A 26,149-nucleotide genomic window follows, 5' to 3' on the forward strand; every position below is an offset into this window, starting at 1 on the left:
TCATGCTATGGAGAATGCATGCAGCTCTCTCCACTTTAGAGGATTAAAAGTGACCTCTCTTACCAAAATCAATAAGGGCAGCTTGCTGTGACTAATAGGTTGTAGAAATTCAAAAGAGACAGTTTGTAACACTGAGTTCATTCTCCCTGTGTCTGTCCCCACCCAGCCCCAGACTGGCTGGCAGAGCTGCTCTTTGACATGTACATTCACATGGCAAACCGATGTCTGTTCCCTTCCCAGGGACCAGACCGAGCCACACACAGTTTACTCACATTTTAGGGAAGAAAGCAAGCTGATACTTATCGCTTAAGAGTGGACTTGGCAGCTTCTGTAGAGAAGCATGTGAGAGAGAAACTAGAATAAGTAAACAGTTAAAATGTACTTTTATTTTTTTGCTCCCCAGTACAGTTTTTAAAAGGCCTTATTTTTACATATTATCATGACATCAGCAAGTACGCAGACACTTCACATCACTTCATGACCACATTTTTTTTTTTTCTAGTCTCTGAGCAAAGGTTTTTCTCCCTTCAGATCTTTGCCTAGTTGTAATAGGCTAAAAATTCAAATTCCATTAAAGTCAATGGAACAGCCCGAGAGATGTATGAGGCTATACATCCAACAGTAGCATTCATTAACTGCCATGGCACGTGCTCAGTTGTTCTGGCTTCTTTCTCTTCTCCACTATTCCTTTTGTTACTCCGAAGTACTTCAGATTTAACAGTCATGTTTGGGGGCTTTTAGAAAGACAGTAATTTTGTACGGTACTGGAAACGGGTCATGCTACAGAGTGCACACAACTGGTGTAAAGAGAGTTTTCAGTTTTTCGGTTTCACATTTTGTAAGACTAAAGAATACCAGCAACTCAGATCAGGATCTCCTACCTTCTGGTGAAAATACCCTTACCCTCCTGGATGTCTCTAATTTCCACTTTATTTTGCTTGAGGTACAAATTAAAAATCCTCACCCACGGTTCATAGCTTGTGGACATTTTCTCCATGTAACAATCACCATCATTGTCTTTATGCCAGGAAAACAAGACTTGCCTTGCGGGAGCAAGGGAGAAAAGGGGCTGAAGTGGAGGGAGGAACCCAACTGTAAAGGTTTAGGAGTCCCTACGGAGGTTTATAAATAGACGACTGCCATGTGCAAAATGTGAAAGAAACCCAGTCAGCATAAGAGCTGTTGCTGTTTTGAAATCTTCTAACTACATTCATTTAGGCAGTAGACAGAGTTATAAACAAACAATAAATCAAGAAATTATTAGCATCTGAATTTTGGCAAGATAATAAAACGTGTAAGGGTATAATCAGCAAATAATAGGAAAGATCTGCAAGCGAACCCACCAATTAATGATAAATAGGACTTGGCACGGAATAACTTCACCAATGTGGATCTCATTAGATGGCTGTGGAACCTGTTCCCGCAGCAGCCCGCTCCGAGTGAGGGAAAGGTGAGGTAACCGAAATGTCAGCGTACCCACTCCCTCACGGCTTTCGGGCTCTGGGATTGTAACCACCTGGGCCAAAATGACAACCTTATGCTCCCGTGAAGGCCATGCTGTGGTTCTCCAGTCTTTAACCTATAGATTTCCTCGTCTAAGCTTTTGGACCTTTGCTCTGCAATTCCATCTCAACAAAGGTGACCGAAAACAGGCAACTTTGCTCACTCTGGAGAGCGAGAATCCCTCTCTCCTCTGTTCCCCTTGCTTTATTAACGATACCTCTTAAAGAGGAAAATGCCCCCAAGCAAGCAATATCACTTAAAACAGATAAATAGTTCACACACCAGGCAGGGGGAAGGGAGAGGGGGAAGAGACTCTGCCTTATTAGACTAGAAACAGACACACCATATTAATACAAAGAATCAGCATATGGTTCTAATAGGCTTTCTCAAAATGATTTATCAGCTGTGATTAAGCCCTCGACCAGCATGTCTATCTTCATAAATAAAGTAAAAGTGCACCTTGCTCTGAAATATATCAGCAGTATCTTATTACCCACCCAACCATAGAGGCTGCAGTCCACTCTGGGGAGAAGAGAGCTTGTGCTTAATAGCAGAGCGTACGCACTAAAGAGATTGCCAAGATTTAGGGGCTTTGCCTAAGAGATAGACTTATGAAAATGCCACTACAGGGAAGGTTTATCGCTTCATCATGTGCCATCGGTGCATGCTGCTGAAATCTGAACTGGTAACAAGAAAGCTGTGCCATTAAAAACATTCATAGGAAGACCAAGGCAAAATGCACAACTATGCCACGTTGTTGTGAAAGAAATGTCAGAATGAAGTCAGGCAGGCCTCCTTTTTTGGGGGTAGCCAAAATATACAAAACACAACAAAAACCCAAACATTACAAGAGGGTGACTCAACTTCTTTGGGACAGAGACAATAAGAAGCAGAAGGAAAGTGGACTGTCCTGACTGAGCTCTGCAGGATGATTCATCATCTGGAATTCAGAAGAACATGGAAGGATTATGGTTAGGGAAGTTTAGCTCAATCAAAAACGTATGCCCTCAGGAATTGCCTTTCTGCATGATATAGGCACTTACTGCTGGAAAAAAATTCAGGTCTTCTCTCAGAGTATGAGGATCTAAATCAATAAATCCATTCAGTCCATTGCTACAGAAGAAGATAAGACAGACCTGCCTACCAGCAGAAGATAAGGTGTTGCAAAGGCAGCGATGAGCCTAAGTTGAAGTCTATTCCTCTGAATATTTTTGCAAGGTCATGTTATGAATGCTGTTGCCTTGACAGCTTTTCTGTGCTGTTCCACAGAAACTGTTCCTTTTGTAACACAGTTCAGTGTGGTAATTACGTGTCTGGAATAAGTGCCTCGATGTAGATATAGGCTTGAGACAGGACTCAGAATGTCAGGGCACTAAAGTGCCAACTGCAGAATTGCCATATAAAATATAGCGTAACCCCTATGTCTACCATGAAAGCTCCATAACCTAAGAAAAGCAGTTAAAATACAGCAAGCCTACCCATCTGGAGAGAGGAGAGCATTCTTCCTGTCTTTAGCAACACTGAACAACAGCTGATAAATCTTTAACACACATGGTTTGTGGGATGCCCTATGCTGAGACCGAGGAGATATGGAATCAATCCGGGGCTCTGCCACAGACTTCCTGTGCAATTTTTAGCACGTCACTTAAGCCCAGATCCTTTCTGGTAGCTCACTGATTTGCTCCTGCTTTATTTCAGTGAGAGCAAGGCACCAAAATGCCTTTGAAGATGTCTATCAATCTTTTAGAGTCACACTGCTAAAGATATTTAGGAACCAAAAGAGACAAAAAGACGCTTGCTTGGCAGAACGGTGGAGAGGACACAGCTTCCCTGCAATTCTCACTCCATGTCTGTGATTCCTTCAAGAGCTTGGTGTCTCACGACGAAGGAGCTTTGGAAAACAACATCCTCTGGAATCTGTTTTTCCTTAGAATAAAAGAGACAAAGCATTTCCCTTCTCCATAGGAACGCTGCAAAAGTTAATTATCAAGAAAAAGGGCATTTTATAAACCAACAGAGAGCCCAAAAAGCAGATCAATAACCTGATGAAATTAATGCATACAAAAACTCAGAATAACCCATTGGAAAAACTCTGATACAGAGTTATAATGTATCTTTACAGTACTTCAGTGGGTCACCTAGAAGGAATGCTATGCTGTGAAGATGCTCACATCTTCACACATAGAGATGTCAGAATATAGGAGCTATTATACTGAAATCTTTGAATGTGGGGTGATATTTTGGACTTTGAACTTAAGAGTTTTGAGCTATCACCTTGACAACAGCTTAAGTGATTGATAAAGTAACAGCTTGAAGTCATTACAATACCTACAACAACGGTACCCTGGCCCTTAACATAAATCATTCCTAATCTTATTTCGCATCTGCTATAACATACTCATTATATAAGATAATCAATCTCAGTGGGAGAGTAAGAAGTCAGAGGGACCTTTGACTTGAAAAAAAATATGGACATTCTTACATTGTATTTAGACAAATGAAAGGAGAATATAGGTATATGTATTTATGATCGCATAATTTTAAAAAAATCAAAATAGTAAGCATTTAAACATAGGTCTTTGCTTTCTTCTGCTGTACAAACTGCCAGTCAATGAGCCAAAAGTGCTCCAGGAACAGACTTATGAGTTCATTGGTTTGTATTAATTCACAAGTGAAATTCAGCTGTTTCAGAGAACTTGCCTCTGAGATGTCTACCAGCACACTACACTTCTCAATGACCCCGCAGGTGATTCAGAGTATTCACAAGGGAAACTGGAGCTAACGTGATTGCTGTAGAGGCAGGACACACACTCAGAAGTCATACTGTTCTGCACCAATGCACTGCAGCATTGACACCAACCTCCCACAAGACCGTGCTTAAAAGGAAATGAATCTGCAGATCTCCTTTCCTGCATTACTAGAACACTAGAAAAAAAAATTATACATATTCTTGAAACACAGCTCTGTGCTGCACATTAATTATGTGAGGGGAAAGAGTCAGGTGAGTGAGGGTAGCTGTTTTTCATAAATGGCAAGTGTTGAATTTGAGTCCATCAGCCCAGCCAACCAGCATAACGAACCCTTCATGCCTGTTCTTCCCTTTCACCAACAAGTGAATTGCCAACATTACTATATGCATTAATATAGGCCTCTAAAACCCAAACACTTATATAATGTGTTTTATCAACATACTGATATTTTTTTCTTGTCGTATATGGGTACTATATGATTTTAATGTCACCCTTTCCTGTCTAAGGGGTGCCATTTACTGCACTGCTAGTTTCAGCTACTGTATCATCAATGGTTAAATGTCAGAGTTACTTTCTGGAATGATGGGCCAGATTAAAACAAGATATGAAGTGTTTTCTTATATGCAACCAACATAGCTCTTGCAGCTTATCCTACTGGGAAAGTCAGACGATTTCAAAATGGCATCTGCTGCAAATGAGCAGCAGGTCTCCCAGGGCCTGCTTCTCCTACCATTGACATGAGTGAACAGGATCAGGCCCTCTTTTGGTTGGTTTGGTCCTTAAATTAAAATAAGCCTCCAAAAATGAAAAACAGCAGCAAACCCCACAAAGACTGTGCAACACAAGAAACACTTATTAGACACTCTTATTCCATCAAATTTAGGGCTACTGATTCGGTATTTACCTTTTATCTCCTTGTTGCAATGCAAGAGGTTTCCTTTAAAAAAAACACTTAAATCAGGCAAAATCCATCATGTTTTTTCTATCTGCCTACTTTTCAGAAGACAGAGAAGAAAAGCTGAGGGCCAGGTACACATTGCATAAAATTTAAATGAGGTGTGGAAATGAAGTGAAATTTTCCACTAAACTACACCTGCTCAAAAGACATATTTATCATTTCCAGCTTGCCTTGAATTAGATCAGCCATACTCATAGGCTACAGCACAGAGCTATGATATTAAGAAAATATTTGCAAGAGTTCTCTTCTGGAGATCAGAGAGTCACTGAGTTCAGCACAAAATGATGAGGTGGTATAAATTAGACATGCACATTTTATTTACCTTCTTAGGCTGATAGACAGAAATCTATCTTGGTATGTACAAGGTAGAAGGAGAATTTAGAAGGTACAAACCAACCCTATGCCTTTCAAATATTCAGACTGTAGCATCATCCCTTGCTTAACACAACTATACTGAATATTCAGATTCTTAAATCATTCTGTAGACTGAGCCAATGCAACTGCCAAATGTTCTTTGTTTTTTGGTGGGTTTTAGGTTTGGGTTTTTTTTCCCTTCACTGGACTACTTCAATTTTCTGAAGTTCTTCTAGCAGTGAGCTGACTGCAATGGGATAGTGTACTTCGAACAGGAATATTAAGCCATGTAAAGGACTTGCTGGCTATGAGCTTCCTAAACTGACACTGAACAACCCACATTAAAATTAAGCCATAGTTGAGAATAGCTGTTTCCCTGCCTCATTTGCACAGTTTACGTATTATCTTGTAGCATTGAGCACTGGTTAGAAGATTTCAAAATTGCAGGATAAGTCTTAGGAAGTGATGCAGCCAAATTCTAGCATAAGCAAAATGTGACTTTAAAAATACCCTCATACTGAAAATATTCAACTACTATTTCTAAATACTACTTGATGTAGTACTCTACATGCTATATTTTCTCATTTCATGCAGGGAGGTCAGACAAGATGCATTTTAATGACACAGGTCCAGTTAGTTGTTCAGAAACAGATCCTGACTCTTCACATCTTTGACATTATTCCCTCAGACCCAACCTTAATGCTTAAAACAGGATGAGACAGCAGGGCCTGTCCAGTAGCAGCAAAGGTCATGTGTTTGCAAGTATAACCCATTACAAATGCTTTGGATACTTAATGCTCTGAGCAGTATAAACCTAAAACCTGCAGCTAGTAGGCTAAGATGGTCATCTGATCTACCAGCGCTATCTGCCTTGTTGATTTGGGTTGCAAATTTTATCTGGGGCCGAGCTGTCAATTGTTGCCTGCATCAAGCTCCCAAGACCTTTAATATTTACATTTTTGCAAGCAGAAATATAGTATAATGATGCTTTTACCTGTGCTGATTTTTGTGAATTTGACAGGTAGGATGCTTGTGTCAGGAAGATTGCCATCAAGAGGATGCAAAGAGCCTCCTTTTCATATGCATATCAATATGCTTATTGCTGATCTATAGCATCCTTTGCATTTAGGGAGCAGGCCTTCCTCAGGCAGGGCCTTCCAGCTAATATTTGATGGTATAAGCAACAGAGGAGCCAAAACAAACCGATAATCTCACTTCCATTTATAATTTTAGCTTTCTCATTTCAGTTCAGGTCCTGAAGGTCATCATCATTATTATTACTTGTGTCCGCTCAGTCCCCAAGCAAAGGCTAATAACACATATATAGTTTAAGAGGTGGTCCTTGAAAGATGATCTTACAATCTTAAAACATATCAAGTATGGAAGGCAGAAGACGACACTACTCCCACTTTACACATGAGCAACTATGGCAGAAAGATAGTAAGAGATTTGTTCATGGATAAACAGTCGAGATATTAATGCAAGTGCTTTCCACTCAGTACTACCTTTCCAAAAAGGGTACAGGCGGTGTTCCTAAAACTGTGCACTCAGCACTTCACAGCTGATTTGGAATGTTACCAGTCCACATAACCAGCTTAATCACAAAAAATTGTCATGGATTATCCATGGGCTCCCACTCAGAAAAAAAAAAAAGAAGAAAGAATGCAGCTAATTGGACTCTATTCTTTGAGTTTTCAAATAATGACTCTAAAGGAGGGAAAAAAAAAAAAGTGTTTTTCTTTTACAAGATTTCAGTGTCAAGCTGTGTGCTAAGCCACAGTGATATACTAAAATAAACAAAACTATTTCTTTTAAAGTCCAGAGAAATTAGCATGACCAAAAATATTTTTGGAAGACTTTTCTGAGCTGTGAATAAGATTTCCATGCAGCTAGCCTTGGTTTCCAAGTATTGGTAGGTCCATCATATTCCAGGGACAGGCTGTTAGAAGCATTTCATTAGCAATAGCTCAAGCCCAAGGAGTCTCTTTCTGCCATGGCCTTTGTCTCTTGCATTTGCGTAAAGCCCTACTGGGGCCTGCTTCAGATTCCTATCTGACAGTCAGTTGGTAATGTAAGAATGAACATACAGCTACAGCAGACTAATTAGAAACACAGAGCAAATGTTACAGGTTAGCTAGCTAGTGGAACTTTTGCCTTTTTTATTTTTTCCTTTTTTTCACCCCCTCCCTTTTCTTTTTTTAATGATTTCCCTCCCCCTCACCACTCATTTGGTCCCCGGAGATCACCAATGGCAGCTGCAGGGGTTGGTAGGAGGAGGGCAGAAAAAGACTTTCAGAGGCTGTTAAACAACTGGAATTATCAGGTAACTTGATGCCCTTGTCTAGGTTTTAATCAGATTGTGCAACTACCCCTTGTAAGCTGAAATGGACTCTGCAGCATCAAGCGTTTCAAATCTGTGGCTAAGTGCACAGAAGTCCACACCAATAGATTTCTCCTCATCTCCTTACTCCTGCAAAATAAACACCATGAAGAAAGAACCGCTTAGGAATCCTCTAACTTGCAAAGAAGTAGAAATGTACAGAAATGTTCTCCTTGATTCTGGCTAAAACTCCCCTCTGCAGCACATAAGACACAAAGCTTTACCAAGTTAAATCTAAAATTAGATGTATTTATCTCATTACGTGGCTGTTTCCTAGCATTCATCCTGCACACAAAGCTGTGAGGGTCAGTCTGGGCTATTTTCCCAACCCTTGACCAAAACTTGGACTCTCTCACATTTGGACACTCTTTTTCCTTGCTCAGCATACCATGCCGCAGCTTCTATCCTCTTCTCTGTCCCAGTCTTTTTCCTTATAAGCCACAAATAAACCACCCCTAGACTCCCTTCCCTACAAGCCAAAACCAAACCACTCGTAGGCTCCCTTTCCATCTTTTCTCTACAAGCCTCATCTCCTGTTCTGCACCTCAGCAGCCAGCTTTACCTCTTTTTCCCCACAAAGCCCTCTTGGGCCTTTACTATGCAGACCTCAAGATTCCTAAATGCTGCTACCTCCAGATTTCATGAGCCCCAGCAGCACACATATGCCTTGCACGTATGAATTTTGAGTTGGACAGCAATCACCAACAGGCCAAGCAAATGACACAATTAGGCAGCCAGAAGAAAGTGTACCTATAGAGGAAGCCCTTGCAATTGGAAGCACAGATACTCTGAAAGGCAAAATAATGCTGAGGCAGGCTAAGGAGAAGTGCCCTCTGGCTTTAGCACCATAGATGCTTCGTGACTGTGTTTTCCTGTTTTTAGTCTATGGTCCTGGTTAATGTTCGAATTAGAGATTACCATGAGGACTAAACAAAATACCACAGTGTTCAATAAGTGGGGAACTCCTATGGCAGGGGACAAATTACACAAGAATTTCCAAGAGCTGCAGGAATGGAAGAGGGGCAAAGGGAACGATGTGAAGGGGAGGTATTGGGCAGGTTGTTGGAGGGCTGCTGGGAGCAGTATGGTCCCGTAGGAATCCCCATGTTACTCATGTGTTTTAGTTCTCAAAAGCAACCAGAACTTTGGATCTTATTTGAAAAGTCAAAATTTCATGCATTTCCTCTTGCTGGCCTCTGTAGTGCATTAAGATCTTTTACAATTGCTTGAAAATTTTAACAGCTCTTTAGGATCCCTCAAAACACTCTAACAACTGTTGGACACAGGAGTACGCTTAACCCCATACAAAGTGGCCTATATAATTCAACCAAAACTTAAAAATACTGAGACTAAAAGAATACTAATTGGAAATGGGATACATTATCCACTAGGTATTACAAGTTAAAGCTTCCCCCTTCAACATGAATACTGTATGAGAAATACAGAAACACAATAAAGCTGGTAATGATGACAAATAAATCCAGGGGCCAACCGTGTTGCAGAGAAAAGAACAAAACTTTTTTTTTTTTAAGTAAATGTCCCTTCATAATCCACATTTCCCTGTAATGTATTTGAGCAGGTTTGCAATCCTCACTTCAAAGATGATATAATTTTCCCAAGCCTCTCCCTCAAGAGGTGTGTGGTTTGTGTTATAGTTTACTTAAAAGCACAGACTTGGAATCAAACCCTGGCGAACACAGTTACATGCTTTTGGAAATTTAATGCTGTTTTTCTGTTGGTTTGGGGTTTTTATTTTTGTCAACTATTTCAATAGTTTAAAAAGCAAAAGTGCCACCTAGTTTCTAACCAAAAGGTTACTATCAGGTAGTAGAGCTCAATCTGCTTTCACAGAGTGTCCCTTAACATTTCAAGGAAACAAAATGGAAGGAAGAGTTCAGTGTGCTCGCACTCACCCTTTTGTTGTTCTCTTCTTCTTGTGCCTTCCTAAACTCGTGCTCTAGGGAGCAATCGATGTCGTTGAAGAGGCCCACTTCTTCACAGTTCTTCAGAAAGCGTGTTGGTGTAGGAGTCTGATCTGAGAATATGACAAGAAAAGATCATTGGTATTTAATATTAAAAGTAGAGGGAGACAATGTAATAGTCTTCCAGGAAAAAAGAGGTTCTAGCTAACGTCTCCATGCCTTCCCACCCCTACCACACCATCATTAAAAACAAACCACAGAGCACTGAATTTCAACACTACGCACTGCAGGCAGGCAGTGCTTGCCAACAGTGTCCAAAAACAGGCAGCAGTCATCGTTCAACCAGAGAGACAACAGGCCAGGTTTTCACAGGGCACGCAACACAACTGCATATCCGTAACACGTGCAAATGGTCATTATAACTGTCTATAAACCTCCAATAATAGGTGCATACAGAACAATGCACAGTGCATATGATAGTGCACATTTACACCATCGCACACAGGTAACGGCTGCAGATACGCACTAGTTAACGCCTTCATGTGCTTGAAAACCACCTCAAACATAGACCTACTTTCCAACATGCATGAAGTTAACCACGGCAAGAAGTTCTGCTTCTAACACAATTTTTGAAGGAGGAGCGACATGACATTAAAAAAAGCTGTGCAATGTTAAACTTTGACCACAAAGAAGCATCCTTATGTGTTTTATACCTAAAAGTGCTCATAACATATATAAACCATGGGATTTGAAATGAAAAGATTTTTAAAACGTTTTCATCTCTAGGAATTTTTTGTCCTCTCAAAAAAAATTTGGGGAAGGACGGGATTCTCTTTAATGCCGCAGGCAGGAGGGACTCAAGCAGGTACAAGGTTTTCAGGCTTCTTTTCAAAAAACTAAGCTTGGCTGCAAGACAGACAAGCTCAGTTGCCCTATGGACTCAGTTGCTTCGGTGATGACCTTCCTTAGTCTTTCTTTAGGAAGTAAAAAATCAAGCCCAAAACTGGGAATCAAGGACTCCTCAAAAGTCAGCTCTGAGGCAGCCTCATTCACTCTGAGGCAAGTTCTTAACTACTCACCTCAGCTTCATCATCCCCCCAAAATTACAATACAGAACTGTGTTAGCAAAAGCAGGGGAGAATACATATAGACCTATCAGATTTACACATATTTGAAAAAAAAAAAAATTTAAAAATCCTCTCTTGCACATTAGTTTCTTTTTTCCAAGCCCCCATTCCAGTTCAAGCTGCTTTGTAGTACCTAATTTTATGGAAAGATTGGGCTCACTCTCTTCAAAAACCATCTTCTGCAGAATCATTGACAACTACCCTATTGTTCGAAATTCATTCTTTAAAGAATGAAAACTCTGTCATACCAATCCCAGCTGCCCATATTGGGCCAATTCTGACCTCAGAAAAAAGCTTCCCGTTTCAGTGAGTTCCAGAAGAAAAATTTGGTTTCCTGCACCTAGCTAAGCTGGGTCAAGTTCTTATCTTTCCCATTTTCCATTTTAAAACCAGCTGAGGCCAACTTCCACCTGTAATAGGTGTGGTCCTAAAGGCTTTACCTTCTTAAGTAATTTAAGGGCAAACACACTCACTTGCATTTATATTTCTGATGGAACATATTGATGTAATGTAAAAGGCAGGTCCTTAATGTTAAAATGCTGCTTTATTTCTTTTGGCTTAGGCATCATACTTGTGAGCTTAAAGGAAACAAAACTCAAGTGTTTGGGAATGCATAAGTATTTATCTATTAGTTTTCACAGCTAACTACTGTATTACCAGAGTCAGAAACATAAGACTTTCCAAGAATCTTGCAAGAACTCAGCATAAGGAGCCGAGTCAATGAGGTGCTGACATTGATGGGAGCTGAGGACACTCAGCACTTTACAGGTCCACATCCTAAATAAGTAGTGCCAAACTAATCTCTAGGGTAACCTCACTGAGCTCAGTAGATTTACACCAGAGTTGTCTTTGGCCCTTGGACTGGAATTTGTACCAGAAATGAAGTGCACTAAAAAGCAGGATAAAAAGATTTTATTTCCAAAAAGGATTAAATATTATTTTAGTGAACACCACGATTGCTTTGTAGAAAAAAAAAAGATAATGGTTGCCAAGACTTTCTGGACAAAAAGAGCATGTCAGTATTTGAATGTGAGGCAAATACAGGAAGTGTTTTCTCTTCAGAAGTGGTATATCCATATCAAATAAGCAAGGTTTTCATAATCGCATGACCAAGATGAGAAACTAGGGTTTCATAAAGAATTGATGGCACCACTTTCACTAAAACCAAAAATCCTGAGTTTTTTCAGAGTTGCTTGTGCCCAGAAGTTGGGGGCTAGGGCAGAAGAGAACACTCTAACATAGGCAAGGTCTTGTTATTTTTCATCAAGGTACACAGCTGACCCAGAAATCAGGCATTACTACAACAGGCTACATTAGGTCAGAGGCAACTTAATGGGTAACAGGGTGGTGATCAGGCACGTGCAGCTGAAGTTCCTGATCTGCTCAGCATCTATTCCATGAATGTTAGACAGACAAAAAAAAAAGTTTTCACAGTGAGGTAAATCCATTTTAACAGTGAAAATATGCAACCCAGAGCAAGAATGTGACTTCAAATGTGCAAATGCTTCATCGGCTTTTCTCTGCACATGCTCAAAGTGTATCTTCTGCACCACAAGCAGTCTGAGATAATCACATGCTGTGTTGCCTACAGTTGATCTTTCCAATTAACTACTTCATTATCTTAAGCGTCAAAGCTGATAGATTAATGAGACTATTTATACCACCTACGTATTGACACAGTGATCTTAAATTACTACCTCAGTCTCCCCATACAGTTACTGTAGTTTCTAGAATCCAGAAATTGGACTGGCAAGAATTCAGAACAAGATTGTGTTAAAACAGACAGCCCCCCTCTCCTCCCAGTCAGGAGGTGGGAGCAAGGACCACCACCAACCACCTAGCCTAAACTCCATCCACAGACCTCTGGAAGCCAGTTCAGCCAGATGTAAACCAAGAGCTGTCTTTTTATAATACTTCATCCTTCAACATTCTTAGAAAGCAGAAGTCCACGAAACCACTGTATGAGAGCAGAACTGATAAAGATCCAGACTTTAAAATGTTGAGATTTTACATAGTACAGTAGCTACATTGCACATTCACTGGTTTCAGGACTTCGGGGCTACCAAATCCAGCGGGCTTTCTTTGCTCCTGAGGCAACCAACTACTTTGTCCCTGCAAAACACCAGTTCTCCCTCAGGAGGTGGGCAAGCCAGTAGAAAATGTTACTGTCAATCCTTTTACCTAAATTAGGCAAGCCCTTGTGTTTTATTTGAGAAAGGTATCGCAAAGGAGACCCTACATTAAGTTACACATTCAGGTCTCACAGAATTAATAAAATATTCCTAATTCTCAGCACTTAAAAATGCATTAATAGTTCCAACAGCTTATGTCTGACCTCACTGTTCCCTGTCGGCACAAACAAACCTTTTGTTGCTATCACCAGCGCCCAAAACTATTCCAGGCTCACGGAGGACAGGGATTTGATTTGTTGTACTTCAGCAACTGGATGTGCCAGACCCATCTGGACCAAAACTCAGACAGAGCTATTACCACTCTCAGCATTCCTGCAGAGGTCACACGTTACTGTAGGAAGCTGTCAGCATGCATGCTGTTAGCCACACAACCCAGGACTTCAATGGCCCAAGCTGCATTTTGAACTGGGCAGCCTGGGATACAGGTCTGTCTGGGTTAACCCTAAGTATCTGGCTATTCTACTGACCAGCCATCCCAATCAAGTCCCATTGTTCAGCATGTAAAATCTCTCCATCCCCAACTGGTACCAGAACTAGTTTACTATGCTTTGAGGCATCTACCTGTAGCCAACTGTCACTTCACAGGTGAAGTTGTGTCATCAGACAAATACTTACGAAGTTATTTCTATATTGCCTTCACCACCAGGTTGAACACAGAACCTGTCAAGCTTCAAACTAGGCAATAAATATTTATTTATTAAATATTTATTAAATAGATTTATTATTAATAAATAGGTTCAGCCTATTACTCAGGCAAATGATCATCCTCTCTGATGACACAGTCGCGGCCAGAAAGGCTGCAAGAAACATTAAGTTTAAATAAACCTCAAAAATGTAAGCGGACAACATAAAAACACCAGAGCAAGATCAAATGGTCTCACCTGTGCAGATCCTTGCTCTTTAGCAGGGCCTGATGTGACAGAACAAGGAAGGGGTAATGGTTTTAAACTAAGGGAAGGTAGGTTTTGACTGGATATAAGGAAAAATTGTTTACAATGAGGGTAGTGAAACAGTGGAACAGGTTGCCCAGAGAGGTTGTGGAGGCCCCATACCCAGAAACATTCAAGGTCAGGCCGGACGGGGCTCTGAGCAACCTGATCTAGCTGAGGATGTCCCTGCTCACTGCAGGGGGGTTGGACTAGATGACCTCTAATGGTCTCTTCCAACCTAAACCATTCTATGATTCTGTGATCCCAAGTCAACCTACCATATCTTACAGGAGTGGATTTCAGAGACACTCAGTAATCAGATTCTGACCAGAACTTGATATACTGAATATATTTTTCCTGCTGAACATTTTGAAAACCTGTCCTCAGTGTCTGAAGTGATGCCTGATTCTCCAGATTAATTTAACAACATATGCTATAAGGCAACAGGAAATTTGAAGTCTTCAGTAAAGAGATACCATTATATATTCATTATGTTTGACTATGCAGATTTTGTTGCTGTTTGGTTTGGGTTTTTTTTTGTAATTACTGAAGTAATAGTCTCAGAAAGGACACTCGTTTTGAAAGCAATATATTGAAACAAACAGCCAGGAAGTGCCACATTAGCTTGCTATATAGAGTTTATTTAAACACATTTTGTAAAACTACCTTGGATCCTAGAGTTTCATCCCTCAAAGCATGAATGAAAACTTTAAAGCATGATACCAGTTAAGAAAGAAACAGAACCAAAGGACAGTTATGTGAAACAAGGTTTCATTGAAAAAAAAAAAAAGAATAAAAATTCAGATTCAGTAAGAGATATCTAACAGCACAGCTCCCAAGTATGTAACTTGATTCTTCATCTTTTTTTTTTTTTTAAGAAAAATGTTTAGTCTGATGTGCAGTAATAACAGGCGTTTGGCTTATTCAGCTGTGGGCTCTGTTGAAGTTATACACTTACTCATGTTATACTTTCACACAACGATAACAAAGTCAGAGTAATAGGGCTAGCACTGAAATTGGAAGGCCTGCCCATCAAGCAGCCACAAGGAAAGAGGAATGTCCTGAGAAATTCAAGGTTTCTTCATTGATTTGGCAGGTTGCTTCCCAAGTGCACAAAGAAGCTCAACGTCACAACACCTCAAGCAGGTGATGGAAGAGAAGAGGAAGAAGAGGTGCACCCAGTCGTACCTGGTGGAACTGCCGTCACCTGGGGGCTCACAGATGACGGCTCCCAAGAACTTTACTGCTTAAAGATTCACTGTTTAAAGCACTGGTTGGACTTTTTGTGGGGGTACACATACCGGGTACAACACATCTTTAACCTCTTCTGGTCACTCAGAACCTGACCAGCTGAATTTTAGAAGACACTTCATTTCATTATTTGGTAAAGCAAGGGACATGGAAACGAACAAGAAATCAAACAAAATTATTTTCCCTTATATCCAATCATTTCACACTCCACAAAATTCATGCCTAGATAAACCTCCCTGTGTAAACCACAAGGAATAAAAAAAAAATTTAGCCAATCAAGGATGCCATAAGTTACCTCACTGGCATAGGTATTACCTGGGAAAAGTAATACATTTGCACTACCTTTAGCACATACCCTTTTTCATCTAGAGGGTACTGTTTCTACCTCCACAGTGAGCTTTACCACCAAAAATCTGGAGGATTGGATTTCAGTAAATAGAATCAGGAAGAAACAAGGTTTCTATAGAGATAATCCTGACCTCTCCTATATCTGTCAGCAGTGCTTTTGGAAGGACTTGCTCCCCTCCAACAATGGTAAGGTGTCACTCCTTCCCTTCCCAAATTTGATACCACAGGAATCTCAGTGTCCCCAACTCTCAAAGTTTAGTTCCACACCCCTTTTAGTACTTACCTGGAGGGAACAATCTGTCCTACAGCCATTAATATTTCTGTGTTAAAACAACAAAAGCTTTGACACACAACAAACTGCAGAGTTTCAAAGCAATGCAATGTTTAGTCAGCACAACAGCAGAGATGACATCTGTTTCAGTCAACCTAACTACTAAGTTTCCTGCAATGATGACTAGCATGCAAAACTTACACAAGATATTCTGTGTTATCTCAAACAGCTCTTTTTTGACTAAGAAAAACGGAAATGGAAAACGTCAGTGACTCTCTATCCATAATCTCAAAGCTTTCTAACAAACAAAAATAAAATACATACAGAAAAAGGAATAAATAACATTACAGTTTTTTCTGTCTTTTTAATGTCAAATTATCCAACAAAAGGATCAGTTGCATTTTCATGCAATGCCTTTAGCAAACTTCCCTTCTATTTACACAGAGAACATAAAGCTATTTAGTGTATGCATGCACCTGGAGTTTCTGAATTAGTTCAGGAGTCACTGGATTTAATAAGACTTGTTCTTCTTCAGCCAGCATCAAAAAATTTAAGCAAATATAGTAGAGCTAGTTGATAACCAGGAAGCTCTTGGCTAGACATACCTGATAAACCAGCATAGCACCAATAATTTCAGTCGGGTCACAGAACCTTGGTTATTAGGCACTGACCCCACCTCCATAACAATATATAACATAACTTTAACTCTCAGTTACAAATCGATGTTTCAGAACTCAGCACAGATTTCACACAAGAAACAAGTTATTACTTCCCAAGTCATATTTTGCTTAGTTTCTAAGATGTTGTGTTGGTACAAGACCAACAGCCCCACGGTTTTAGTGCCTACCTCCAATCATAGTTTTCAGAAGACATGCTTAGTGTGTGTTAAATATTACTGACATTATTCTGACCCCAGACTGGGTATTAGCTATCTCTGGAAATAAAGTAGAGAATTCTAATGGCTACCTGAAAGCATACAGGCCATTATTTTCTGTGACTAATTACTAATAATGAATGGATTCAAATAAAACACATTAAAAGGTAGTATACAACATACTGGAAAAAAAGGAGAAAGTCTGACTTCTAGACACCTTAATAAAAAGAGAGAGGAAAAAAAACCACCACACACTAGCACTGCACCTGGCTTATTATAAGGCAATCGCTGCTGCAGTTCTTTGAACCTACTGATGACAGAAAAATTATTTTCAAAAAGGAAAAAAAGTCAAATAAGCAAAAATGCAAAAAACAAGAAGGAAGATATGAAGACAAATGTCTAAGAGAAAAGTCTGTCTCTTTTCCCCATATATCATTAATTTTTCATTATGAAATCTAAGAATAAAACATCTTAAACTTTAAGGTATTTAGATTTCCCCAGGGTTTAGGTGGGTAATGAAACAACTATTTTTCAATGTCTCCCTACAGAGAGTAGATGATCTATGACACTTCCAAACTAAGGATTGCAAAATTCCAATCAAAGCCACCGAATGAACACAAAAAGAAAAATCGTACACAGCAGCACCAGGTTGCCAGGCCATTATGGTCAGGCACATTTGCCACAATCTTTGAGAACACGTGCAGCTTTTTACTCTTTCATCACTACAGAGGATCGTCAAACACAAAGCACAAAGAATACATCCCTCAGAAGCAACCTTGGAGACTTTCTGGCCACAAAATTCTGCATTTCTATTTACTTAGTTGGCTAACAGGAGGTCTAGGAGCCCCACTACTGGTGGTAGCGGTGGAAGCCAGTCAGAGCATTTTGCCTGGGAAAGCAACCCACTGGAAGGACAGCTATCTCATAGAAGTTACCAAACATAAACGGAGCTACTCTACTCAAGGGACTCCTGATGACAGAATATACTCCTTAGAAACTGCCCTCAAGCAAAAGTCTTGCCAAACAGAAAGTTATAACAAAAGCCAGCACTTTCACAGGGTGAATGTGCCCACAGTACAGATGTCTTCGAGCAGTTTCACTGCCAGAAGACACAGCCAAATGCAAGAGCAGCATTTTCTCACTTGTGCTTGCAAACACAGGATTCTGCGGGCATAGCTGGCATGCAGGCACTTTACAAGCCCTATTCTTCAACATGCTGTGTACTGTTCCTTTTTAAACTTAGTCCACTATGGCATTTTCAAGTGTAACAGGAAAATAAATGTTATTTGGGACAAGATCTGTCTGATTTCTTACTGTTGCCTGAAGTCCCAAGAAGGAAAAAAAAAAGCCTAAATCAAATATTTGCAAGCAACTGCTACCTAATTATGATTTTCATAAAAATGGAACCGGTTCATCCATAAAAGAGGTAGCCTGCTGGAGACCCTTTAGCACCTAAAATGGTGCAATTTACCTTGAAGAAGCCTATTTCAAAAGATAAATATCAAACACTGGTTAATATCCACACATACCTTTGCATCATTGGTTTTTTTCTATAATTACTTTGAAACCTGAAAAATCTTAGTGATACTATTCTTAATAATCCATTACTATAACCCAAGGAATATACAATAGAAAAGGGAATAAGAAAGGAGAGAATTGGTAAGCTTAAGGCTAGCTTGACCTTAGCCAGCACTCACTGAATGCCAGCAAGCCACCGATGTGTGGTTACTCAGACAAAAGCATGAAAAAACTACATAAGAAACTAAAGGATGTAATTGCACATAGTACCAAGTAACCTCTGTGTATTACAGGGCAAATGCAAAGAGAGATGGTTACCTTTAGGGGGAAAGAGTACTGGATATTACCTTTCCAGTTACAGCTATTTACAGCAGGCAAGTTCTGAGCCACCATAAAGGTGGCCTGTTACAGTTGCTGAATTGAGCCTGTCAGACTTAAATAGCGAGTCTTACAGGAGCGGTACAAATGCACTTCATTAACACACTTACTGCTGGGCTCCAGGTGACATGTGCTCAAGTGCCTATATTTCACCAGCATGTTGACATGGGAGTCAGCGATAGAGCTGCCAGCATGGCTGAGGTTCAACAATTTCTCTCCGTCTCATGCCAAATCTGTGGGAAGGCCTAAGAACGGCAACTGTCTTTTTGTTCACAGACATGCATTCTAGCTTATTCCATCTCTACTTGCTATTTAATTGGAGCTGGGGCTTTTTAAAACCAATCTTGGAGGTATTTTGCCAGTAGCTTTCCAGTAGGAGTCATGCTTTCAACATCATCTGCATAGTTATCTTGACTCTTGAATTCGTGTCTTCTTACCTGATAACATATTATCTGTTTTTATTGAAGGAAACTTCAAAGTCATTTCATGTTTGTGCCTGTGAATCATCAGATGATCCTCTGTTGGAAAACGCTGTCAGGCAAACACAGAGAGAGAGGGAGAGGAAGAGAGAGAGAAAAAAAATAATAATTTAATTCTCTAATAAACTTTTGGCATTGGACAGAATTTCAAAAATGAGAGACAGAAAGAAATGTTTCCAGCTAGAAATGTGTCCAAATGGCAGAGGAAACAGAATATTTGAAAATGCAAGTGAGTATGAGTAACAAATAGCTGCACTCTACTTAGAAACGTATTTGCTGCAGTGCTCTCTGGGATTGCAAACCGCAAGGTGTCATGCATTTACTTGAAAAAGTTGCAGACCAAGTTTTGGATTCTAAGGGTCTCAGGCACCCGCTCCAGGTACCACAGCCTCACAAGTCACCACGTGCCTGAGGATCTGCGATAACTGCTGCTGTGTGTGCTCCTAGCCCACGGCAAATGCAAAGTAATGAGGCATATCTTAAATCACTTTACTGTTTTTTTCTGCTTTTGTGTCTTTCTGCAACCTATATCTGCTGAACAGCAATAAAAATAATCAAATAAGCCAGCCTTTCCCTACCCAAAAGTATTCAGGCAAAATGCATCTTTAGTTTTGGAAACCTCTGATATTTTGACTTGATTCAAAGTGATAATGCAATGGTGCTCAGTATATGACAACTATTTATGACCCTTTATGATACTAAATTAAATTATTTCGCTTTGTCAAGCAGAGAAGGTGGAGAGATGTGCTTTGTAAAAAACTAATCAGTGTGCTAATTTTGTTTTACAGTCTGATAACAGACTTCTACAACAAATAGCTTCTTTTGAACAAGACAAAGAAGAGACAAGCTTGAATAAATGTTCAAGCACTTGCACACTTTGGGCTGTAAGAGCAAGCTGGTTCTGTTAAGTTTCTTTCACCAGAAGGTGCATACGCTGACCTCTGCTACAATCTACTGTAATAGTTTTAACAGGGTTATTTCAGAACTAGCAAAGGCCAAAAGTTGTATCACCAGGGCTTGAGGAAAAAAAAAAAAACAACATAAATTTTAAAAGTAGCTTTTTGAAAGCAACAGGTACATAGGAGACTGTAAAAAACTGGCAACAACAGAGTTAAAGTGACTTAATGCTTTCAACAAAGTATATTCTTGGCTAAGTGACTTTGCTTGTGGCTATAGTATAAATAGTTGCAGTACGTTACACCTTTTGAGAATTTCTCTAAGCCCATAGACAAAGCAGCATAAATAATGGGAATGAACACTCTGGAAAAAAAAAATCCCAAAGACCTTTTCCTCACTGTGAAATCCTGGTTCATTGCTTACTCATCTGGAAGAAATGCACTGCTAGAAATTTATGTTAAGAACAAAGGGAATATGTGAAAGACCTTGCTCAATGAAATTGTGAGGGGGGAAAAAACACGTTTTTTTCTTGTGGAAATGGATTTTCCTTCAGGGATGCCACAGTCCATCTTCAGGGTGAAATCAGCCAGCTTAAAGAGGGCATGGGGCGACTGAGGAGAAGCTATTCCTCCAGCCCAGACTTCTCTTTTTTACAAGTCCACTTTCTTCCTTGTGCAGAAGGTCAACTCCCTCAGCCCTCGGTACACATCTGCACTGGCTGATAGAGAAGCCAGTCCCCAGACAGTTTAACTGGATAGCAGCGCTACAATACACACTTCTGTCAAGTCCTCATTTACAATAAACAGAGGTCATGTTTTGAAATGGGAAATTAAATGTTTTTTAAGATGAAGTCTCACTTACATTGCTTGTGTTTCCAAATTGTAACAGCAAAGAACCAAATCTGCTCTCTGAAGACCTAAATGAGCTTATTTGGATCAGCTTCACCTCCACTGAGGAAATTAATTAATAGCTGACATGAAAACACTCAAATCCACCAATCTGAGTGGAAGCTAGTTTTAAGATTCAACAAAAAGGTAAATAAAACTTGATCATAAAACTCGGATACTTTTATTCGACCTGTGACAGAATGGTGAAAGTTTAACTCTGCATATGGCGATCTGAAGTGACAAATCCTTGATCATAGGGACAATCCAAAAGATTCACTCTGACACCCATAGAAGGCTCCCACCTAGTGAAACAGCAAAGCTGCTCCGCCTGTCGTTAACTAGACCTCAGGCTTCTCCCTTTTCTTATTTCAGCTCTTGGCAAAACCAACACCTACACTTCAGTAACAGCCACCCATCATTCCACCAGAAGAACCTAAAGCATTGTTAAAATATTAGCCAGCTGAAAACTCCCAACAACAGTTAAAGCAGGGAAAGATTACCCTCATTAAGAGAGGAGGACTCCGGGAAATGGGTAAGCTAAATCACTTAAAACAGATACGTACAGGAACCCTGTGGCAAAAAACCCAAAAGATGCCCTTGCCTGAAGATTTTACTCACAAACTCCTGTCATTAAACTGAATTAGGGTCAGAAGTGCCACACATGGAACTTCCCTCATCGCTGTATGGTGGGAACTTCCCTCACCACTGCAAAATCATCAAAAAAAACACATAAATCCCCATTCAAAATCTCAGCAGGTAAAATCCCTGTCATTTCAGGTTTTCTAAAGATCATTAAACTTCTAATGTTACAGGTCAGATCATACGCTCAGAGACATGTGGCAGATCACCAGTCAACAGGAATCCCAAATGTACATCCTGGGGCAGAATTCATCGACAGGCTACATTTTCTATAGAGAATATTTAGTAGGAAGATGTCTCAAAGATTTTTTTTTAAAAATGCTTATAAGATACCATTGTATTTACGTATTAAAAAAAAATCAGGAGGGTTACCAGATCCAACAGGAAACATAATATATTCCGTCATACATCTAAGCAGAAGACAGACAAATGTGTCCTGCCTAGTGTGTCCTCTCTTGCTAGCTCCTAAAGAAATTTGCAATACCTGGCTTGAAACATTAGGCTTGGGGATGAGGGAAGGCACAGAAGCAGCTTGAGAAGCACTTTTACCAACTCAGTTTTGACTGGCTGTTGTATTTGCTTTAAGTATTTTGTAATAATATCTTGTGGGGTAAGGAGGGAGTCGGGGGGGGGGGGAGGACTTGGGGGGAAAAAAAGCAAACCACACATATTATTATTAGACATGTGTTAATATATCAGGAGGCATTATACAAGCCAGAGCTAGTGCTGAGGACTCAATTAATATCACCGCTGACTCCACTCACCTGTGAGCAGCCTGGGGCACTGCAGACAAAAGGCCTCTCCTGCTCCAAGTTCATCTTTGATTCCTCATAAATCTACATGTTAAAAGGGGGAGGGGGAAAGAAAGGGAACCTATGAATATATACGTTCTAAACTTCACACATACATGCAACATACAATCATCACTGTTTGTGCTTTTGTTTCAAACTCCCAGAACAAAGTTTTCATCCTCAGAGTACTAAATTTGCTAATATTCAGCAGGCTCCCTACAGTCTAAGTTCTTGTTACTCCTTCCTGAGCACATATTTACTTTGAGGGAAGAAAAAAAAAAATCCATTAAGCTTTCACAGCAGAAATCTGCTTCAGAAAAAAAGCGTATGTTCAGTGTTGTTATTAGATAAGACCGTGTCTGCCCAGAAATATCTTGAATTAAGGGGTTTTACCTTTCCTTCTTCAGTTCCTGCTGAACAACATTAAAACCAGACGTCTAGGTTACCTCTGAGAAAGAACCCACTTTTTGAAGTTCTTCATCCACACTGTTCAATGTTAATAACTTAAATACATTACATACATGCTCTCTGTATGCACAAGATAATTGCCCATCCCCATCCTTTAACAGGTCAACTAAATCCTCAGGAGTTTGAGAAGTGAAGTTTTGCCTACAACTGCAGCTTCCCCATGGCAGTTCCAGTCCTGTAACCTTGAACTAGAGCCTTGGGGAGAGCTCCCGTGTCTCAAATAAAACCAAAGGAGGAAACATTCTCCCTCAGAACCCAGCAATGCAGCTGAATTTGGGTCAATATTACCGCAGTGCCCCTGACCAGCATCAGCAAAAATCATTTTTTAGTAACATTCTAGGATGTAAAATAAATAAGTCACTTCTTTCAAAAATGTTTTGAGCCTGTTGGTACAACTGGCGTTACAAGATAGAAAATAGTAGCTGACCCACCTTAAAGCACAACAATGAGTTCTGCTTACAATATGCCTCAAACCCCTTAAAATTCAGCCTCATGCAGTCCCCCTTAGACAAATACCTGAGTTGCGTTTGTGGAATTTTTTCATACAACAAAAAGAAATATCTTGGTGGAGAAGCAGAATTTGATTTTAAAACTACAAAAAATCTGCAGAAGGACAAGTGCTAAAATTACTCAACACTGTTGTAAGTTTTCAAAACTACAGTTCATTGCTTCCTATTATCAGGAATGTCTTCACATTTACGCTTGTTGTTAGAAAAGCTTTATTTTCAGAAGACTTGCTACCTTCTCCTGCAAGCAATAAATACACCCTTAACCTGAACATCAGCCAGACCTGTACTTACAGCGATTATTTTCAGTGCCCTAAGTTCTCAAAAAATAAACCCCAAACTTTTGGACGATAACTTTTACTTTTTAATTAAAATTCAACAGCATTAGCCTGACAGGGTATTTTCCTACTTGTAACCTAAAAAAAAAAAAAAAAAGAACAAGACAAGAAAAAAAAAGGCAGCAGAGCACCCTTTACCTGACTCCACTGACTCTCAGAAGCAGCACCAGAAAGTGAAGAATTTCTATTTTCATTTGCCCTTTAACCTCCAGAAGGACAGTACCCCCTAAAGGTCATAATTAGCATCAACTGATTTTCTTGATGTGGACATTCTACCAACATCTGGCCTGAGACAAGTGATTTATTGCACCAAATACAGTCAGGTGTCAAGAAAGACCCTAACTCAGGGCTAACCTATCTATCTAAACAAGGCTAGACTGAAATAACTAAAATTGTACCTAATTTACTCCTTAAAGATTATTCATATCCTGTTTTGATTTAACTTACAGCTATGTTAAACTGAAATAGAATACTCATAATCAGAAATGAAAGAGTATGTTCACATAAAGGCTTATACTAAAATAACTAAAGGTGTTAAATTACTTCTAGTTTCAGTTGTTTCGGTTCCAGACTGTGCATAGACAAGCTCTTCAGAGGTGAAGCAATAAAAATGCTCTGAATTACGCTAGCCTGTCTGAAAGACACAAGCAGCAGATAACTGACTAAACAAACAAACCCCCGCAAAAACAAAACCAAAACCTCCAGCTAAGTTTGATTTTTAAATCCACCTCTATTTATGGGACGTGACCCCGGGATGTTGTCTTTCCTAAAGACCTTTTCACAAAAAGAAGGAAAAAAAAACCCTACATGTGGATAATGAAAGGCTTTATCTAATATCTCAATTACTCCTGCAACTGAAGCACTGCCAAAGGTTTCTGTTAGCCCTTTCTCCCCTCCTCAGGGGAGAGTGACAACTGCATTTTCAATAGCAGAACAACGGATGAGACTCAGTTAAAGAAAACAAGAGAGTAACAATTCTGGTCCCAAGTGTCCAAGTGAATTTCAAAACATTACCAGGAATTATTTGGAGTTTGTTTTTTTACTGAGTATTCCAAGTCTAAAACTGTGCTCACTGTCTTGAACTTGAGCTTTAGTCCCTAAATCCATCAATACATGCTCTGACACAATTAAATGATTCTCAGGGTTACTAGATAGACAAGCACGGAGTAAGCACCAAAATAACATATTTGACAAGGACCAGAATCCTGAGCGTGGGGATTGACTGCAGGAAAACAGGGACTTGGGTTTTATTCTCAGTACTTTGAAAAGGTGTCAGATTCAACATCTAGTCGTTTACCACAAACGTACAAGCAACTGCTGGTTCCCACGAGAATTACTCTTTGCAGACACTAAACTTAAAAAAAGTAATAATCCAGAATGGCTGTATCATGTGCGCCCTCCAGGATACTGCTGAGCATAACCTGACCCATATAACATGTTACCAGATAGTGCAATGACCTCAAGACAAATTGCACCATGCAGAATTCATATTTACATGTGATGCTATCACTGCAGTTGAGACTGCAGTACTATTGACTCTCTTACAGTAATAAATGAGTGAAAAAAGCTGCCTACTGCCTACAATTTGCAGCAGGATGGGAGCTTGCAGCAACAAAGGTTTTTCTGGTTGTGCACAGCGCAGTTTGCATGGCATCCTTTTCAAGATGCAGGCATGCATCTCCCATCCTTCAGCTGTACACAACCTCTGGCACACAGTTCACTTCACACAGCTCATGTGTATTGCTGAGCCACAAGTCTCCTTTTTCCACAGTGTGTGCAGGTGGTTCAGCATACATGAAGGAAATCAAGCAACCCATGGCAACATTTCGACTTCACCTAATAAAAATAAATCACAGCAACCTTTCCATCTAAATTAAGGTGCTTATTAACCTTTGGGATCTTAAAAATTCAAGTTACACTCGTGCACCTTTCACAGTACTATATATGACTGCTGCAATTAATGTGCACGAAGAATATCAGGCAAATCTATGATGACTGAAAAGTTAAAAAATTACTCAGGCCTGGATTTTTAAATTCTGTTGTCGATAGCTTAATTTATTGCAACTTTGTGACCTCTTCGAAGAAACAAACAAGGATTATGAATATAAGTGAGCACTAATATTGATATGTCAGCATTAGTTCTGATATTATTAACAATAGGCATGAGAGCATTATACAGCAGAAAAGGGGGCTGAATTTTAATAGACATGTTAACAACATCTGTCAGCATTTATTGCCCTATTGTGACCACGTAAAGAGCCTTATTGGCAGAATACATAAGTGAGGAAATCTGCTACAGTGTTGTAGCCTGCCATTCTGAAATATCACTCTGCTTAGGAGAAGTTAAGGTATTCTGATTAGAAAAATAAATAAACAGAAACATAGAAGA

General features: G+C 39.8%; 1 protein-coding gene across 2 annotated transcripts in view; it reads right to left on the reverse strand.

The window, feature by feature from the left end:
• CREB5 (cAMP responsive element binding protein 5) overlaps positions 1–26,149 on the reverse strand; it is a 261,732-nt gene that overhangs the window by 196,806 nt on the left and 38,777 nt on the right. For both annotated transcript variants that reach the window (XR_010371704.1, XM_064444344.1), the window contains exons 2-4: positions 22,422–22,493; positions 19,193–19,286; positions 9,859–9,980 (exon numbers count right to left, since the gene is read on the reverse strand). Coding sequence is in view for 1 of the 2 variants with exons in the window: in XM_064444344.1 (XP_064300414.1) it covers positions 9,859–9,980; positions 19,193–19,286; positions 22,422–22,475 (270 nt within the window). In the remaining variant the exon portion in view is untranslated. The remainder of the gene's footprint in view (positions 1–9,858; positions 9,981–19,192; positions 19,287–22,421; positions 22,494–26,149) is intronic.

Source organism: Phalacrocorax carbo, chromosome 2 (genome assembly GCF_963921805.1).
Source record: "Phalacrocorax carbo chromosome 2, bPhaCar2.1, whole genome shotgun sequence".
Classification (NCBI taxonomy): Eukaryota; Metazoa; Chordata; class Aves; order Suliformes; family Phalacrocoracidae; genus Phalacrocorax; species Phalacrocorax carbo.